The 19,493-nt window shown below is 42.4% G+C and overlaps 3 protein-coding genes across 9 annotated transcripts; all 3 read left to right on the forward strand.

Annotated features, from left to right (window-relative positions):
- Positions 1-5: 5 nt before the first annotated feature.
- Positions 6-4,036, forward strand: LOC129845387 (zinc finger protein 235-like; the record flags this gene model as incomplete). The annotated part of the gene is made up of 1 exon (XM_055913298.1): positions 6-4,036. A coding segment is annotated over one exon (981 nt), but the record flags the coding sequence as incomplete, so codon positions are not given.
- A 176-nt stretch (positions 4,037-4,212) lies between these two features.
- Positions 4,213-10,853, forward strand: LOC129845372 (zinc finger protein 13-like). Of its 3 annotated transcripts, none has more exons than XM_055913274.1 (6): positions 4,213-4,671; positions 4,760-4,863; positions 4,965-5,028; positions 5,201-5,812; positions 7,311-7,355; positions 7,662-10,853. In XM_055913274.1, the coding sequence occupies exons 1-6, from the start codon at positions 4,365-4,367 to the stop codon at positions 7,853-7,855; spliced, it is 1,326 nt and encodes a 441-aa protein (XP_055769249.1). In that variant the 5' UTR covers positions 4,213-4,364; the 3' UTR covers positions 7,856-10,853. The 3 variants fall into 3 exon arrangements, 2 of the variants coding, with proteins under 2 accessions (XP_055769249.1, XP_055769248.1); XR_008758044.1 differs by having other exon boundaries at positions 4,214-4,671; positions 5,201-6,998; positions 7,662-7,706; XM_055913273.1 differs by lacking the exons at positions 7,311-7,355; positions 7,662-10,853 and having other exon boundaries at positions 4,214-4,671; positions 5,201-7,195.
- A 90-nt stretch (positions 10,854-10,943) lies between these two features.
- Positions 10,944-17,670, forward strand: LOC129845370 (zinc finger protein 236-like). 5 transcript variants are annotated; one of them, XR_008758043.1, is made up of 6 exons: positions 10,944-11,718; positions 11,811-11,914; positions 12,021-12,084; positions 12,276-14,292; positions 17,048-17,193; positions 17,529-17,670. XR_008758043.1 is itself a non-coding variant. In XM_055913268.1 (4 exons), the coding sequence occupies exons 1-4, from the start codon at positions 11,409-11,411 to the stop codon at positions 13,364-13,366; spliced, it is 1,569 nt and encodes a 522-aa protein (XP_055769243.1). In that variant the 5' UTR covers positions 10,944-11,408; the 3' UTR covers positions 13,367-17,670. The 5 variants fall into 5 exon arrangements, 1 of the variants encoding a protein (XP_055769243.1); XR_008758041.1 differs by having other exon boundaries at positions 12,276-14,267; positions 17,014-17,193; XR_008758042.1 differs by having other exon boundaries at positions 12,276-14,267.
- The last annotated feature ends 1,823 nt before the right edge of the window (positions 17,671-19,493 follow it).

A 19,493-nucleotide genomic window follows, 5' to 3' on the forward strand; every position in this document is an offset into this window, starting at 1 on the left:
CCAGAGCTCCAGACACCTCACTCAATATAGAACCTGAAAACCAGACCTTCCAGCATCCAGCGTCACAATACAACAGAGCAAGACAGGACCATCAGGTTGCTGAGGGTTTGACCTGGGAAACTGACCATCAACCCATATCATACAGTCTGTCCCAATGGACAGAGATCCAAGACACTGACAACCCAACTGTGAATGCTCCTCATAATGCAGGGCCAGACTCCAAGAGGCTGTCTGGACATCCAGAGAGGAGAGGGGTGTCTGGTAACTCTGGTGTCTGCATGTCTGCTTCAGGCTCTCTGGTCTGGCTGCCTGATGTGGTGATGGTGGACTCAGTTCCCATTAAAGTAGAGGCAGATATGAGTTCAGAATGGAGCCTAACTGGCCAAGAGGCGACATCTGTAGAGGTCTGTTCAGACAGCAGGCAGCTTGTGGACAACAGAGGAAGAGGGGGAATGGAATCTGGACAGACAAAGTGTCCCCCTGACACTCAACATGCGGCGCAAGGGACAACTGTAGGACCAAGGTCCAAGTTCCCAGATTTCAACGGACTGTCCACCCAAAACAGCTTTTCATCCCCAAGGGTTACCCTCCACCAGGTTCCCCAAAGAGGGAAGCCAGCTCCCTTCCCAAATTTCAACAGAGGCTCCACTTCTTCACCGAAAGGCATAGAAAAGCAGCCACAACAGCTAATGTCTCACTCCACCCAGAGGCAGCTCCGGTGCAGCCTCTGTGGAAAGCCCTTTCCCAAGCCGGCGCACCTGCAGAGGCACATGCGGGTCCATACGGGGGAGAAACCGTACGGCTGCAGCCACTGCACCAAGCGCTTCTCCCACAGCCACCAGCTGAAGATGCATGAGAGGGTGCACACCGGAGAGAAACCATTTCAATGTGTCTACTGTGGGAAGTGCTTCACCCAGTCCGGCCACATGAAGAAGCATCTCCTCGTCCACACTGGTGGCAGGCCACAGGACATTGGGCTGCCCTGAGTGTTCCATGCTGAAATTTCCCTAGGTACAGATCTTGGATCAGTTTCCTTTCCCCAATCCTAACATTAAACATTTGTCTTAAAAAAATGCAGAAATGCCCCAAGATCAGCATCTAGGGGCAACTTCACAATAATGATAGGCAGGGCCAGGAGTTTTCCCTCACCATGTGACCAGACCAGGGGAAAACTCCTGGCCCTAGTTGTAAGGGGAATGGCTCCACACTACTGGGGTTTTCATATGAACACTGGGTCAATGTGTTTTTGTATTGTTTTATTGGAAGTATTTAAGTTTTCTTGTTTTTCAATCAACAAACAAAACAATCCACATTAACAGATGTGGCAGACATAAAACAATAAACAAACAACAAATTTGCAGCAGCACTATCCGTGAACGTGTTAGCTATTTCCAGCTTTAGCTGAGACAACGAGCTTGTTTTACAGCACTTTACACAACATGTATATACACACATTTCCTTCATCTCCCCATTCTGTCCAGTTTGAAATATAGTTGAGTAGTGGAGACCAGAGTCCATTGAACCTGCGCCGTCTCTTGCGGAGGTCACACGTGAGTGCAGAGGTCACACGTGAGCTTTTCAAGAGGAAGAAAGTCAACAATCTGGTCAATCCACATTTTAAATGTTGGACAGGAATTTGAAGCCCAACTTGGTAGAATAATTTTTTTAGCAAAGTATGTGATAGTCATAAACACATTTTCTCTGTTTAGATCAAGAACAAAGTCCTGTTAAGCATTAAGAAGATAGATACACGGGGTCATATCAAACTAAATCTAATATTTTCTATGCAGCAGTATGTATAGGTTGCAAAAATCTGCTCGCAATGCCAAAATATATGCATGTAAGTTCCACTTTCAGACACAGGAGGTTGGTGGCACCTTAATTGGGGACGACGGGCTCGTGGTAATGGCTGGAGCGGAATTGGTGGAATGGTATCAAACATGTTTTCTATGTGCTTGATGCCATTTACTCCATTCCAGTTATTATAAATCATCCTCCCCTCAGCAGCCTCCACTGCTTTCAGATGTACATCTTTTACAATCAGGAGAAATGTCTATTCATTCTATGGAGTCTCACTGGGGTGTAATACAATTTGTACAACATTTTTTAAAATAGATTATTTCATTTTTATATTAGTAGAGGAGCAGTATACCCTGTCGCAAACATCCGTCCATAACTCCTGAACCATAGTCAGACAAAGGCCCTTTTCCCAGATTATTTTCAAAGGAGTAAAGGAGGAGCCCACATTCTTAGATGGGAGTCTAAAAATATGGGAGATTTTGCCTTTGATGGATTGTGCTGTAGCAAGAAGGGTCTCAACTTCATTGAGCTGAGCTCTAAACCTCCTCTTGGAAGTGAAATTAGGAAATTACGTGTCTAATTTGAAGATAATTAAATTGGATCTTGGCACATTGAATTCACTGCAGAGTTCTTGAGAGTATTTCAGTGAAGTTGTGTTCTGATGAAACCGGTCTGAAAGGTCCTGAACCCTAGAGTATGCCAAAGATGAAAGTTGGCATCACTCAGGGCTTTTGGTAAGTCTGGGTTGCATACTATACATGTGTGAGAGCATATTTGGGAGGAAATGCCAAGGCATTTCTTGAAGTCCGGCTAGTAGGGTGTTGTAAATCACAAGTTTAGGCTTTTTTGTGTGTGAACCTTTTATTTAACTAGGCAAGTCAGTTAAGAACAAATTCTTATTTACAATGACGGCCTACTCCGGCCAAACCCAGACGACGCTGGGTCAATTGTGTGCCGCCCTATTGGACTCCCAATCACGGTCGGTTGTGATACAGCCTGGATTCCAACCAGGGTGTCTGCCTCTTGCACTGAGCTGCAGTGCCTTGGACCACTGCACCACTCGGGTGCCCCTTTTATACTTTTTAAACTACTAATCATTTAGTCCTTTATTCACTTTCATTGTTTTTATTCAACATTCTAAAGGTCCTATTGTGACATCATCAACTCCCAGACTTCCAACATCCATTCACAGTGAACAATGCAACTTTTGACACAAATTGGCAAATTTGACCACATTTCCAGCACTTTAGATTAAAACCTAGAGGGTATGACATTGAGGTCTACTTCTCTGGTATTTAAATCTGGAATCAGAATATAATTATCTACTACCAATCAAAAGTTACAGCTGTTTGTCTCATCCTTCAGCAGCCCAGATAGAGTTGTTGCTATGGATACCAATGCATTTCAATGGCAGAAAAAGGGGCTGGTACAAAAATGTTTATTTGTTTAGACCTCCTCTTTCACCATTTTAAGCTATCAACTCCAAACCAACGTTGACAGGTTCGGTCTGACCATACTTAGATTGCTTGTCAAAATATTTTTTTATTCTTCTATACCGGTATATATACTTTTTTAACCATTTACAATTTGCAAAAATTAACATCGGGTTGAATGAGAACCATAGGAATACAGAGGTAGCTATTCAAAACGGTTTTGCTCCTTGGCCAATTAAACTACCAGACCCAACATTAAAATGTTCAGGCTATCCTAACTTAAAATTATTTTAAACTGTTATTGACTATAACTATATACATTTGCAGAAATTAGCATAAAATAACTCACCAACTGTAAACTCTTGAACCGTTCAAGATAGACCAAACCAACTTTGACATGTTCAGGCCATTGTAACTTGAAATGATTTAAAACATGTATCAACTATAACTATATAAATAGTTTACTTTTTATACTTCTTCTGCTACCACAAAATACTTTTAGAGCTAAAGCAAGCCCCATAACTTTACTGAATGTAAAGTTACCAATGTTTTTTTTCCATTTACAATATTCTAATTTGTAAAAACAAAAAATGAAATGTTGTTAGCTAGGAATCGCATTGGCTATTTATCCATTATATTTACAGATTATAATTTGTTTTGTGCTTTCTCAGTGCGGTGCTTCAGCTCGTTTTCAGACTACTAACCCTTTTAGCCTACTCTTTTATTTACTTATTTTTTACTTTAGAAATATATTTATTCTCTTTAAATTCAGGTTGTTTGCGGATTCTGTATTTTTGTATTTGAACTTAATAATTAAAAAAAATTTGGAGGACAAGAAAGGCGGATTTGCAAAACATTAGATTCATTTTAGTAGCACCTACAACATGATAGAGCAGCGGGTGGTAACGTTGAAAGGTATAACTAACAAGTCGTGTGAGTAACCAATTTTTATTTTTAAAAACAACCTTTATTTTGAAAAACAATTCAGGAAGTAGCCTTACTTTTGTTTCCGGAATGAATTTCTGTGTGTAGTCTACCGTCTACATTGTGAACTTTGAATTCTCAAAACGTTGACTGAATACTGCAATTTACTATAACATAATTGTTTAACATTTACATAGTTCCAAGGACATGTGTGATAGCGTCGCCTTTCATGCTCAGCTAGCTTCAATAATTGAGGTTTTGGCGAATGCAGCCGTTGCCGAAATCTGTAAACTTGTAGATGACGGCCATGCTGCCTTACGTTTGGAAATCTCCCATAGCCAGAAAGAAATCGATAACCTGCGGAGGAAGCTGCTTTTGACAAAATTCCAGAGTTCTCAACGTGGCACAGAGAAATTCGGAGCCCTGCGACGCACAGTTCACAGGCGCGAAACCGATCTTGTTGCCCGAGCAAGAGCGAGCTTCGTTGGAAAGTCAATAGGCAGACATGGATATTGTAGGTTTTTTACCTTATTTAAACACGTTCAAATAATTTGTAATGTAGAATATGTAACGTTTATGAGGGTTTATCTTTTCTGGTGCAGTGGAGAATCGTTTTTCCTACAGCGAAGGGGACAACTTTACAAAGGATGTCACGAACTGGAAAGACGCAAGTCGCACCGCGACAGGCCAGGATGGAGGCATGCAGGTCAGTTGTCATTGACACGGTCAAATTGATGATTTATTTTCTCATTTCAAATGCTGTTTGGATATTTTTCTAATCAAATGTTTCTGATGAATACAAAACAGGTGGCAGATACGCAAGAGTCACCTCTTATCAAAATGGAGAACCTTGGTACCAGCAGAACAGAAGGTCATTTTATGCAACTAATCAAATCTATGCAATTTACACATTGTTGAGTAAAGCCTTTATTGCAGTATTTGATTAAGTTCTTGGTCATTACCCATAACTAATAAGTAAGGCAAAAAATAATCAGTCTTCACTACAGGAAGCTGATGTTGTTCTTTACGTTGACCCATTTCAGAGATTGTCCAACTGGTCAGTGAGAGCAGTGAGAAGTTCATTGCGGCTGAACCAGGTTCTTCATCATCTACTGAAACCACAGACCTTCTGAACCAGCAGGGCAACCGAGACAGAGCTCCAGACACCTCACTCGATATAGAACCTGAAAACCAGACCTTCCAGCATCCAGCGTCACAATACAACAGAGCAAGACAGGACCATCAGGTTGCTGAGGGTGTGACCTGGGAAACTGACCATCAACCCATAGAATACAGCCTGTCCCAATGGACAGAGAACCAAGAGACTGACAACCGAACTGTGAATGCTCCTCACAATTCCGGGTCAGACTCCAAAAGGCTGCCTGGACATCCAGAGAGGAGAGGGGTGTCTGGTAACTCTGGGGTCTGCATGTCTGCTTTGGACTCTCTGGACTGGGTGTCTGATGTGGTGCTGGTGGACTCAGTTCCCATTAAAGTGGAGGCAGATATGAGTTCAGAATGGAGCATAACTGGCCAAGAGGTGACATCTGGAGAGGTCTGTTCAGACGGCAGGCAGCTTGTGGACAACAGAGGAAGAGGGGGAATGGAGTCTGGACAGACAAAGTGTCCCACCGACACTGAAAACACAGAGCAAGGTAGAACTATAGGATCAAGGTCCAAGTTTCCAGATTTCAATGGACTGTCTAACCGAAACAGCTTTTCATCCCCAAGAGTTACTCTCCACCAGGTTCCCCAAAGAGGGAAGCAAGCCCCCTTCCTGAATTTCAACAGAGGCTCCAATTTTTCATCGAAAGGCATAGAAAAGCAGCCGCAACAGCTAACATCTCACTCACCCAAGAGGCAACTCCGGTGCAGCCTCTGCGGAAAGCCCTTCCCTCAGCCGGCGCAACTGCGGAGTCATATGCGTGTCCATACAGGGGAGAAACCGTACGGCTGCAGCCACTGCACCAAGCGCTTCTCCCACAGGCACCAGCTGAAGATGCATGAGAGGGTGCACACCGGAGAGAAACCATTTCACTGTGTCTACTGCGGGAAGTGCTTCACCCAGTCCAGTCACATGAAGAGGCACCTCCTTGTCCACACTGGTGGCAGGCCACAGGACATTGGGCTGCCCTGAGTGTTCCAGGGTGAAGTTTCCCCTTGGTACAGATCTAGGATCAGCTTCCTCTTCTCCAATCCTAACCTTAACCATTAGTAGGAAAACATCTAAAACTGACCCAAGATCAGTGTGTAGGGGCAACTTCACACTACTCCGCCTGGTGTAATTATAGGTAAGGCCAGGAGTTTTTCCTCACCACGTGACTAGACCAGGGAAAAACTCCTGGACCTAGTTGTAAGGGGAATGGCTCAACACTACTGTGGTTTTCATATGCATACTGGGTCCTTGTGCTTTTAACAGTTTGGATAGTTACCACATTCAGCACTACCCTCTGTGTGTAGTGGTAGTGTTTTCAGCTGGCTTGGTCCAGAGTGGACTGTTAATGTATAAGTTATTATAGGTGAAGATTTTAAACATCCTTTTGAATATGTATTGGTGCAGTGGTGAACCAAAGAACATCAATTATGAATGCAGGAAGCTCTGGACAGGTGCCTGGGTGAGCTAGGCCTGTAGGTGGTTGAGAGCTCGTTGCTCGGCTCGTCTCGTACCTGGACATAGGGAGGAGGAGGGTGCAGGGAAGAGGGTGACGGTGACTGTCACTTTCTGGACATCGACATGGCAGAAGAGAAAGCCACAGGTTCCCTGGGTGCCAGCACACTCCTGGACCTTGACACAGATCTGGCGACCCAGCAGGTGCAAGGCGAGAGTACTGACCTGGAATGGTAGGCTCTCAATGGTTGACTTTATAGAGGGTTTATTATGGTTAGATTTATTGGCGGCTTTATGGAACTATCTATATCACTTTACACTTTCCATAATATTCAGCCTAGGAAAACCATTGTCTGTTCAAAGTGGCAATTTGTTTTTGAGTCCCAGAATTAGAATGAATAGAATTAGAATTCATTTAATTCAATCAGAATTCTCTCTGGTTTATTCCTTTCCATTCTGACTCTGTTTTGAGTGAGCTAAACCAGTTCGGATGTGCACCAGTACTCTAGAACCAAGCTACTCACTCACCTCTTCTTTATTCCCAGAATCCCCAGAGGTACTATGGTCTGGGGAAACACAATCTCTTGGAGGTAAGTAACAGTACCTGTAGGTTTATCTAGCCTAGAACAGGCAGAACATCACCTTCCTACTTTCATAATATCAGATTTGAAACCGTTCACTCATTGTTTTTGATTCTCCATACATGATGCTATTTTTTGTTGTTGATTAACATTCATATAATAGACTAATATAAATGTCTTCTTGACTTGGACATGTAGCCTTAGTGACTTTCCTCATATACCACTGCTTAGCTGCCAAACTGATTGTTCCGGACTAGCACCTGATCTATATACAGATACAATATGGAAACAATTGAATTAACTTTGTCTTTGCAGCTTCCTCTGGAGTCGCTGGTGTGGATCTTCTGGGATATGCTGCATGTGGACGGGAAGAGAGACTACTGGAACCTGTCTCTGGTCACAGCGGAACCTTCCGTACCATCCTGAGAAAGCTGTCATCAAGGCAAAGAGTGTCTCCTTTGAAGAATATAAAATATATTTTCATTTGTTTAACACTTTTTTTCAGTTAATACATGATTACATATGTTAATTCATAGTGTTGATGTCTTCACTATTATTCTACAATGTAGAAAATAGTAAAAAGAAAAACCCTTGAATGAGTAGGTGTGTCTAAACTTTTGACTGGTACTGTATATGCTTTTTAAAACTATAACCGATAAAATGTTTCATAAATGAACATGGGTTTGGATGAGAACCATAGGAATACAGAGGTAGGTATTCAAAATGGTCTGGCACCTTGGCCAATTAAGCTACAAGGCCGAACTTTAAAACATTCAGCTCATCCTAACTTAAAATTCTTTAAAACTGAAAGACTATAACTATATATTTGCATAAAATACTCTGCAAAAGTAACTATTCAACTGTTCAAGTTAGAGACACCAAACCAATTTTCACATGTTCAGGCCATCCTAACTAAAAAAATATTTAAAACATTTATAAACTATAACTACAAATGTGCATAAATTAGCATATCCATAAAATGGTACAGCTGTTGTCGGAGTTTAGAGTGACGAAAAGTAGCTAGTTAACGTCAGCTAACGGATTTCTTGTCTCGTCAATGAGCAGCCCAAATGTAGCCGTTGCTATGTGTACACACGCAGAGGAGCGCATGGGGCAGTGCAGGAAGCAAGGGACAGACCGAGATTAGCTATTGATACTAATTGAGGAAGTTACTGTGTTTCTAATTATGTGTTGAGAAATCGGGCTTCGGTAGGGCATGAGCGTCACCAGCATGGGTAGGGCTCGGCCTAAAATGTCATGCCTCTGCTTTTCTTTTCATTCAAATAGTTAAAATACCACTAAAATACTTTTAAAGAGCTGTCATCACTAGATGTATCATCATATTTCCCTCCCCAAATAATAGCCTAAATGTTTCTAATTCATTATGAGTTCCTCCCTTCCACCACAACAGCAAGTCTTCACATTCAGAAAGCATTTTCTATCTCACTTTGAACAACCGACCTATGAAGACTGTACTGTTTGATCATTACATCCTCCTTAAACTAAAATCAAACTTCATTGACATTTTTACAAAATGCATCTATTTATCTGAAACCCCCAGCATGGATTGAATTGCTTTGCTTTCCTACGAGTGTTGTCTACATGATCCTGCCTTTTATTACCATCGTCTGACAGATCTTTGTCCTATCTCTTCTTTCAGTTTTCACACTCAACTGTAGTTTAGACATTGTGATCTTACTGCCCCACAATCCAAAGCAATACGGTTGATATAGTAGTCTGTCAAAGTAATCAGACCAATTGTTTTACTAAATATAACTTTGACTACAGTGCATTCAGAAAATATTCAGACCCCTTCCCTTTTCCACATTTTGTTACACTACAGCCTTATTCTAAAATGTATTAAATTATAATTTTTTCAATCTGCACATTACACTATAATGACAAAGTGAAAACAGGATTTAAGAAATGTTTGCAAATGTATTAAAAATAAAAAAAATCAGATACCTTATTTACATAAGTAATCAGACCCTTTGCTATGAGACTAGAAATTGAGCACAGTTGCATCCTGTTTCCATAGATCCTCGAGATGTTTCTACAACTTGATTGTAGTCCACCTGTGGTAAATTCAATTGATTGGACATGATTTGGAAAGGCACACACCTGTCTATGAGGTCCCACAGTTGACAGTGCATGTCAGAGCAAAAACCAAGCCATGAGGTTGAAGGAATTGTGTTGAGGCACAGATCTGGGGAAAGGTGCCAAAAAATGTCTGCAGCACTGAATGTCCCCAAGAACAGAGGCCTCCATCATACTTAAATTGAAATAGTTTAGAACCACCAAGACTCTTCTTCTTGGTCGCCCGGCCAAAGTGAGCAATCGGGGGAGAAAGGCCAGGGAGGTGACCAAGAGCCCGATGGTCACTCTAACAGAGCTCTAGAGTTCCTGTGTGGAGATGGGAGTACCTTCCAGAAGGACAACCATCACTGCAGCACTCCACCAATCAGGCCTTTAGGGTACAGTGGACAGACATAAGCCACTTCTCAGTAAAATGCACATGACAGCCCGCTTGGAGTTTACCAAAAGGCACCTAAAGGACTCTGACCACGAGAAACAAGATTCTCTGGTCTGATGAAACCAAGATTGAACTCTTTGACCTACAAGCCAAGTGTCACGTCTGGAGGAAACCTGCAACCATCCCTACGGTGAAGCATGGTGGTGGCAGCATCATGCTGTGGGGAAGTTTTTCAGTGGCAGGGACTGGGAGACTAGGCAGGATCGAGGGAAAGCTGAATGGAGCAAAGTACAGAGAGGTCCTTGATGAAAACCGGCTCCAGAGCACTCAGGACCTATGACTGGGGCGAAGGTTCACCTTCCAACAGGACATTGACTAAGCACATAGCCAAGACAACGCAGGAGTGGCTATGGGACAAGTCTCTGAATGTCCTTGAGTGGCCCAAGCAAGAGCCCGGACTTGAACCCGATCGATCTCTGAAGAGACTTGAAAATAGCTGTGCAGTGACGCTCCCCATCCAACCTGACAGAGCTTGAGAGGATCTGCAGAGAAGATCGGGAGAAACTCCCCAAATACAGGTGTGCCAAGCTTGTAGCGAGAAGACTCGAGGCTATAATCACTGCCATAGGTGCTTCAATAAAGTACTGAGTGATGGTCTGAATACTTATGTAAATGTCATATTTCAGTTGTATTCATAATTTTTTTTGCAACATTTTCTAAAAACCTGTTTTTTTCTTGGTCATTATGGGGTACTGTGTGTAGATTGAGGGGGGGGGGGGACTAAAATGGGGGACCATTTTAGGATAAGGCTGTAACGTAACAACATGTGATAAAAGTCAAGGGGTTTGAATACTTTCCGAATGCACTATTTAAAGTAAATGCTTTGCTTTAAATAGTAAAGTAAAACTGGTTCAACTTCTTCCACTTTAAGGACCTAAAGGAAGCCCCATAGCTTTACTTAATGTAAAGTTACCATCTAGTTAGCAAGTTCTTTATACAGTTTTGTCATTTATAATAAAAATGATATATTCAGATGTTTGTTTTTAATCTTTCTACTGTTACATTGTTCAGCGTTAGAGTGTATTCTCAGTGTGGTGCTTCAGTTAGTTTTGAGACTACTAACCCTTAGCCTTCTCTCTTGATTGACTTCTTTTTAACTGAAGGAATACATTTATTCCTTTTAAATTCAGGTTGTATGCTGATTCTGTATTTTTTTACTTGAACTTATTAGTACAATTGTTGAAGGACAACGTGAGCTTGTTATATTTGTATTCACTTAATTGAAAGGCAAATTATATTTTTTTAACAATTTGATTCCTTTTAATAGCAGCAACAATATGATACAGCAGCAGGTGGCAATGTTGGAAGGTTGAACTAAGGGAAATCGTGTGTGTGTAACCAACCTTTATTTTGAAAAGCAAACTTTTTTTATTTTGAAGAACGATCCAGGAAGTAGCGGAACAAAAACAACAACAAAAATTGTGTTCAATGCTCTATGGTGTGAATTGTGTAGTCTGAAGACGTTGACTTTACACTGCAATGCAAATTACTATAACATAAGTGTTTAACATAAACATAGCGCTAAGGAGATGTCCGATACTGTCGCATTTCATGCTCAGCTAGCCTCCATCGTCGAGGTTTTGGCGAATGCAGCCGTTGCCGAAATCTGCAAACTTGTAGATGACGGCCATGCTGCTTTACGTTTGGAAATTTCCCATAGTCAGAAAGAAATCGAGAACTTGCGGAGGAAGCTGGTTTTGACAAAATGTCAGACTTCTCGACGGGGCACAGAAAGATTCGGAGCCCTGCGACGCACAGTTCACAAGCACGTGGACACTAATCATGTTGCCCGGGGAAGAGGGAGCTTTGTAGGGAAGTCGACAGGCAGACTTGGATATTGTAGGTTTTTTACCTTATTTAAACACGTTCAAAAACATGATTGGTAATGTAGAATCTATAACGTTTATGGGGGTTTCTCTTGTTTGGTGCAGTGAAGAATCGTTTTGACGACATTGAAGAGGGCAACTTTATGCAGGATGTCACTACCTGGAAAGACGCAGGACGCACAGCGACAGACCATAATGGTGGCATGCAGGTCAGTTGTCCTAGACATGGTCAAATGTATTGTTGTTTAATCATATTTCAAGTGCTGTTGTGGATATGTTATTAATAAAAAGGTTTATGATGAATACAAAACACAGATGGCAGATATGCAAGAAGAAACTCATGTCAAAATGGAGAACCTTGACACCAGTACAATAGAAGGTATTTTTTGTTGTTGCAACTAATCCAATCTATGCAATTTACATATTATGTTAAGTAAAGCTGTCCATGTTTATTGCAGTATTTCATTAACTTATTGGTCATTACCCATAACTAATAAATAAAGCAAAGAAGAATCAGTCTCCACTACAGGAAGCTGATGCTGTGCTGTGCTTTACTTTTCCCCATTTCAGAGATTGCCCAACCGGTCAGTGAGAGCAGTGAGAAGATCATTGTAGCAGAACCAGGTTCTTCATCATGTACTGAAACCACAGACCTTCTGGACCAGCAGGGCAACAGACACAGAGCTCCAGACACCTCACTCAATATAGAACCTGAAAACCAGACCTTCCAGCATCCAGCGTCACAATACAACAGAGCAAGACAAGACCATCAGGTTGCTGAGGGTGTGACCTGGGAAACTGACCATCAACCCATAGAATACAGCCTGTCCCAATGGACAGAGAACCAAGAGACTGACAACCCAACTGTGAATGTTCCTCATAATGCAGGGCCAGACTCCAAGAGGCTGTCTGGACATCCAGAGAGGAGAGGGGTGTCTGGTAACTCTGGGGTCTGCATGTCTGCTTCAGGCTCTCTGGACTGGCTGCCTGATGTGGTGATGGTGGACTCAGTTCCCATTAAAGTGGAGGCAGATATGAGTTCAGAATGGAGCCTAACTGGCCAAGAGGTGACATCTGGAGAGGTCTGTTCAGACGGCAGGCAGCTTGTGGACAACAGAGGAAGAGGGGGAATGGAGTCTGGACAGACAAAGTGTCCCCCTGACACTCAACATGCAGAGCAAGGGAGAACTGTAGGATCAAGGTCCAAGTTGCCAGATTTCAATGGACTGTCCACCCAAAACAGCTTTTCATCCCCAAGGGTTACTCTTCACCAGGTTCCCCAAAGAGGGAAGCAAGCCCCCTTTCCGAATTTCAACAGAGGCTCCACTTCTTCATCGAAAGGCATAGAAAAGCAGCCGCAACAGCTGACGTCTCACTCCACCAAGAGATATCTCCGTTGCAGCCTCTGCGGGAAGCCCTTCCCCCAGGCGTACCTAAGCAGGCACATGCGGGTCCATACGGGGGAGAAACCGTACGGCTGCAGCCACTGCACCAAGCGCTTCTCCCACAGCCACCAGCTGAAGAGGCATGAGAGGGTGCACACCGGAGAGAAACCGTTTCAATGTGTCTACTGTGGGAAGTGCTTCACCCAGTCCTGCCACATGAAGAAGCACCTCCTCGTCCACACTGGTGTCAGGACACAGGACGTTGTGCTGCCCTAAGTGTTCCAGGGTGAAGTTCAGACTAGATACAGATCTAGGATCAGCTTCCTCTCCCACAATCCTAACCTTGACAATTAGTGTATTTTTTTTCTTCTTTAAACTGACCCAACATCAGCATTTAAGGGCAACTTCACACTACTCCTCCCAGTGTAATGATAGGCAGGGCCTGAAGTTTTTCCTCACCACGTGACCAGGCCAGGGAAAAACTCCTGGCCCTAGTTGTAAATGGAATGTCTCAACGCCACTGTGGTTTATATATGAATACTGGGTCCATGTATTTTCCACTTTGAATGGTTTCCTCATTGAACACTTCCCTCTGTGTGTAGTGGTCGTGTTTTCAGTTCAGCTGGCTTGATGCTTGGTCCAGAGTAGACTGATAATGTATAAGTTATTACAGAGGAAGATTTTAAACGTATTTTAGTCAGTTAGCAGACGCTCTTATCCATAGCGACTTACAAGAGCATTTAAGGTTAAGTGCTGTGCTCAAGGGCACGTCGACAGATTTTTCAGCTTGTCGGCTAGGTGATTCCAACCTGCGACCTTTCAGTTATTGGCTCAACGCTCTTAACCGCTAGGCTACATCCTTATGAATTTGTTTTTGTTCAGTGGGGAACCAAAGTACAATAATTAAGACTACATTTCCATTAACTTGTCAATAAGACAGATTCCCTATCAGACTGATAGGCTGTAACGATGTAGATGGATTTCATATCAATGTGAACAGAGTTCAGGAAGCATTGGACAGGTGCCTGGGCGAGCAAGGCCTGTTGGTGGTTGAGAGTTTGTTGCTCGTCTCTGTTCGTACTTGGACGCAGGGATGAGGAGGAGGAAGGCGCAGGGTTCCCAGACGCCAGCGCACTCCTTGCCCTGGAAACGGACCTGGCGACCCAGCAGTTGCAAGGTGAGAGAGAGTGCTGACTGGAATGGTAAGCTGTCAATGTTTGTCGTTTATACAGGGTTTAATATGGTTGGATTTGTAGAGTTCTATAAAGCCGTCTTGATACCCCTCTACCCTTCCCATCATATTCTGCCTAGGAAAACACTTTTGTATTGACAGTTGCTATGAGATTTTGAGTCCCATAATTAGAATCCATAGAATGGTCCTTTGGAGGAAGGATTTTTGGGATATATTTGACATTTGTATCCTAAAGCGTAATTAGTTGAAGTTTGTATATTTGTGACATTTTGGCCTTACCCAGTACTCCTTTTAAAGACGCCATGCTTCAGTTGTAGGTGCTACAAAGCAACATTTAGTGTCATATACAACTTTACTGCTTGCTCTGTATTTTGATTAGTATTTTGTAACACATTTCTTGCATTAATTTGTGAATATTTACAAATATGAATATTGAAAGTATACGTATTTTTTTATTAGGCTTTTACATTTTTTTTTACAAACATTGTCAAACATGATGTACTTTACAGGAAATTCAAAGTTCTGTTAGCTCAATACTTTAAAGTTATGGATTCTTTTATAGAGACACTTTGGCATAGTAAACAATGTAACCAATCACAGCCCTCCTTTTAAGTGTCATTGCACATCCTGCAAATCAACAGCAGAGGTGACTATTTTGAATCCATTTTCACATTCACTCTGTTGGTAATGCTTAAAAATGTGTTTTACTCTAAAAGTAGCAGAGATTCCACTCTGTATCTTTGATATGCCCATAGTGTATTATGTTTGCCAAATCAAAAGTGGGATATTTTCACTTCATGTTGTTATTTTTCTACATTCCGAAATGTATGTAAGAAATGTTATTGAAATCAAAATACATATGACAGAGCAAGCAGTTTAGCTTCATATGACACCATATATTGGCATGTAGCACCTACAGATAAAACAATATGGAGTCTTACAGGAGTCCTGGGTAATGTCAAATTCGAACTATAGTTAGTTATTTCTAAATCATGCTTTAAGACACTGTTAAATGTGTATATATATATATATATTACTCAGCAAAAAAAGAAACGTCCTCTCACTGTCAACTGCTTTTTCATTAATCTTAACATTTGTATGAACAATCTTAATATTTGTATGAACATAACAAGATTCAACAACTGAGACATAAACTGAACAAGTTCCACAGACATGTGACTAACAGAAATGGAATATTGTGTCCCTGAACAAAGGGGGGGGTCAAAAGTAACAGTCAGTATCTGGTGTGGCCACTAGCTGCATGAAGTACTGCAGTGCATCTCCTCCTCATGGACTGCACCAGATTTGCTAGTTCTTTCTGTGAGATGTTACCCCGCTCTTCCACCAAGGCACCTGCAAGTTCCTGGGACAGTTCTGGGGGGGAATGGCCCTAGCCCTCACCCTCCGATCCAACAGTTCCCAGACGTGCTCAATGGGATTGAGATCCGGACTCTTCGCTGGCCATGGCAGAACACTGACATTCATGTCTTGCAGGAAATCACGCACAGAACGAGCAGTATGGCTGGTGGCATTGTCATGCTGGAGGGTCATGTCAGGATGAGCCTGCAGGAAGGGTACCACATGAGGGAGGAGGATGTCTTCCCTGTAACGCACAGCGTTGAGATTGCCTGCAATGACAACAAGCTCAGTCCGATGATGCTGTGACACACCGCCCCAGACCATGACGGACCCTCCACCTCCAAATCGATCCCGCTCCAGAGAACAGGCCTCAGTGTAACGCTCATTCCATCGATATTAAACGCAAATTCCGACCATCACCCCATGTCACAGATAAAACCGCGACTCGTCAGTGAAGAGCACTTTTTGCCAGTCCTGTCTGGTCCAGCGACGTTGGGTTTGTGCCCATAGGCGACATTGTTGCCGGTGATGTCTGGTGATGACCTGCCTTACAACAGGCCTACAAGCCCTCAGTCCAGCCTCTCTCAGCCTATTGCGGACAGTCTGAGCACTGATGGAGGGATTGTGCGTTCCTGGTGTAACTTAGGCAGTTGTTGTTGCCATCCTGTACCTTTCCCGCTGGTGTGATGTTTGGATGTACCGATCCTGTGCAGGTGTTGTTACACGTGATCTGCCACTGCAAGGATGATCAGCTGTCCATCCTGTTTCCCTGTAGCGCTGTCTTAGGCGTCTCACAGTACGGACATTGCAATTTATTGCCCTGGCCACATCTGCAGTCCTCATGCCTCCTTCACCATGCCTAAGGCACGTTCACGCAGTTGAGCAGGGACCCTGGATATCTTTCTTTTGGTGTTTTTCAGAGTCAGTAGAAAGGCCTCTTCAGTGTCCTATGTTTTCATAACTGTGACCTTAATTGCCTACCATCTGTAAGCTGGTAGTGTCTTAACGACCATTCCACAGGTGCATGTTCATTCATTGTTTATGGTTCATTGAACAAGCATGGGAAACAGTGTTAAACACTTTCTAATGAAGATTTGTGAAGTTATTTGGATTTTTACGAATTATCTTTGAAAGACAGGGTCCTGAAAAAGGGCAGTTTATTTTTTTGCTGAGTTATTTATATATATATATATATATATCTCAATCAACAATCCTTCCTATAATGGGCCCTGCTATGGATTAAATTGAATGCAAATTAAAAGTTTTCAAGTTTTGTGTGGATTTACCCATAAATTTCTTCTACAGTTTGACTTGTAGCCTACTTAGTGACTTTCCTGTCTTCTGTTCAACGACAAACACTTTATCGATATAGGCAACTAAAACACTAAAAGCACAGTTGCTTGCAGCTTCCTCTCGAGTCACTGGTATGGATCTTCTGGGATATATTGTGTGTGTGGAGGGGAAGTGAGGCAACTGGAACCTGTCTCTGGTCTGCAGAACCTTCAATACAATGCGGACAAATTACATTTTCAGGAAGTACTCCACAGGGAAGGTTAGTATCAATAAATTCCTTAAATCTGAAAAAGCCTATGGGATACAGGCACATTTTTTAAAAATTAATTAGTTCTATATCATGGAGTGCTCTGAGGACAGTTTCATGAACCATGTTTCCATAAAAAAATATTTCCAGATAAAGGAACGTCTTGAATCTCATTCTGTGATTGGTTGTTACGGTCTTACAAACGTCATTGTATGTCAACACTGTGCAAACACCTCAAAAAGTGCCTGTGTCCCATAGACTTAAGATTCTTTACTTGTGCATTCATATTCCATGTATTCCATTCTGGTTTGTCTGACAATCTGTTCTGTTCTGTGTTTATTTTCCAGAGATCAGATCCTGAACCCCAGTAGTTACTGAAAGGAGAAGCCAGTACATTGTGCTTACAGGTTACTGTGAAGGACAACATAAACCATTATATGCTTGCTGCTCTTCTTACACCTCTATTACTAATAAAACGTTTATTTACAATGTTCTCGTTTATTGTAAAAACAAAAAGCTACATGTTATTTAGGTGTTTAGCTATTACTCAAGACTATCAAAAATCCCTTTGGCTATTTATATACTGTACCAGTCAAAAGTTTGGACACACCTACTCATTCCCAAGTGGGCTCCAGAGTGACGCAGCGGTCTTAGGCACTGTGTCTCAGTGCTAGAGGTGTCACTACAGACTGGTTCGATTCCAGGCTGTGTCACAACTGGCCGTGATTGGGAGTCCCATAGGGCTGCTCACAATTGGCCCAGCGTAGTCTTGGTAAGGGTTTGGCCGGGGTACGCTGTCATTGTAAATAAGAATTTGTTTTTAACTGACTTGCCTAGTTAAAAAAATATACTTTGAAAGTTTCTTCAAGTGCAGTCACAAAAACCATCAGGCGCTATGATGAAACTGGCTCTCATGAGGACCACGACAGGAAAGGAAGACCCAGAGTTACCTCTGCTGCAGAGGATAAGTTCATTAGAGTTAACTGCACCTCAGATTGCAGCCCAAATAAATGCTTCACAGAGTTCAAGAGACATCTCAACATCAACTGTTCAGAGAAGACTGAATCAGGCCTTCATGGTTGAATTGTGGCAAAGAAACCACTACTAAAAGACACCAATGAGAAGACGAGACTTGCTTGGGCCAAGAAACACGAGCAATGGACATTAGACCGGGGGGAAGTCTGCTTTGCTCTGATGAGTCCAAATGTGAGATATTTTGTGAGAGGTAGAGTAGGTGAACGGATGATCGCCGCATGTGTGGTTCCCACTGTGAAACATGGAGAAGGAAGTGTGATGGTGGGGGGGTGCTTTGCTGGTGACACTCAGGGATTTATTTAGAATTCAAGGCACACTTAACCAGCATGGCTACCACAGCGATACGCTGTCCCATCTGGTTTGCGCTTAGTGGGACTATCATTTGTTTTTCAACAGGACAATGACCCAACACACGTCCAGGCTGTGTAAGGGCTATTTGACGGAGAAGGATAGTGATGGAGTGCTGCATCAGATGACCTGGCCTCCACAACCCAATTGAGCTGGTTTGGGATGAGTTGGACCTCAGAGTGAAGGAAAAGCAGCCAACAAGTGCTCTGCATATGTGGGAACTCCTTCAAGATGGTTGTAAAAGCATTCCCCAAGAAGCTGGTTAAGAGAATGCCGAAGAGTGTGCAAAGCTGTCAAAGCAAAGGGTGGCTACTTTCAAGAATGTAAAATCTAAAATATATTTTGATTTGTTTAACACTTTTTTTGGTTACTTCATGATTCCATATGTGTTATTTCATAGTTTTGATGTCTTCACTATTATTCTACAATGTAGGAAATAGTAAAACATTAAGAAAAACCCTGGAATGAGTTGATGGGTCCAAACTATTGACTGGTACTGTACTCTGTATTACATATAAAATACACTGCTCAAAAAAATAAAGGGAGCACTTAAACAACACAATGTAACTCCAAGTCAATCACACTTCTGTGAAATCAAACTGTCCACTTAGGAAGCAACACTGATTGACAATAAATTGCACATGCTGTTGTGCAAATGGAATAGACAAAAGGTGGAAATTATAGGCAATTAGCAAGACACCCCCAAAAAAGGAGTGATTCTGCAGGTGGTGACCACAGACCACTTCTCAGTTCCTATGCTTCCTGGCTGATGTTTTGGTCACTTTTGAATGCTGGCGGTGCTCTCACTCTAGTGGTAGCATGAGACGGAGTCTACAACCCACACAAGTGGCTCAGGTAGTGCAGTTCATCCAGAATGGCACATCAATGCGAACTGTGGCAAAAAGGTTTGCTGTGTCTGTCAGCGTAGT

Source organism: Salvelinus fontinalis, unplaced genomic scaffold (genome assembly GCF_029448725.1).
Source record: "Salvelinus fontinalis isolate EN_2023a unplaced genomic scaffold, ASM2944872v1 scaffold_0285, whole genome shotgun sequence".
In the NCBI taxonomy this organism is placed as follows: domain Eukaryota; kingdom Metazoa; phylum Chordata; class Actinopteri; order Salmoniformes; family Salmonidae; genus Salvelinus; species Salvelinus fontinalis.

Coding starts and splice junctions, on each gene's coding strand:
- LOC129845372 (XM_055913273.1), top strand. CDS start 4,365: ATGTGTGATAGCGTCGCCTTTCATGCTCAGCTAGCTTCAATAATTGAG. Junction 4,864..4,964: donor GCCAGGATGGAGGCATGCAG/GTCAGTTGTCAT, acceptor AATACAAAACAG/GTGGCAGATACGCAAGAGTC. Junction 5,029..5,200: donor TGGTACCAGCAGAACAGAAG/GTCATTTTATGC, acceptor GACCCATTTCAG/AGATTGTCCAACTGGTCAGT.
- LOC129845370 (XM_055913268.1), top strand. CDS start 11,409: ATGTCCGATACTGTCGCATTTCATGCTCAGCTAGCCTCCATCGTCGAG. Junction 11,719..11,810: donor GACAGGCAGACTTGGATATT/GTAGGTTTTTTA, acceptor TGTTTGGTGCAG/TGAAGAATCGTTTTGACGAC. Junction 11,915..12,020: donor ACCATAATGGTGGCATGCAG/GTCAGTTGTCCT, acceptor TACAAAACACAG/ATGGCAGATATGCAAGAAGA.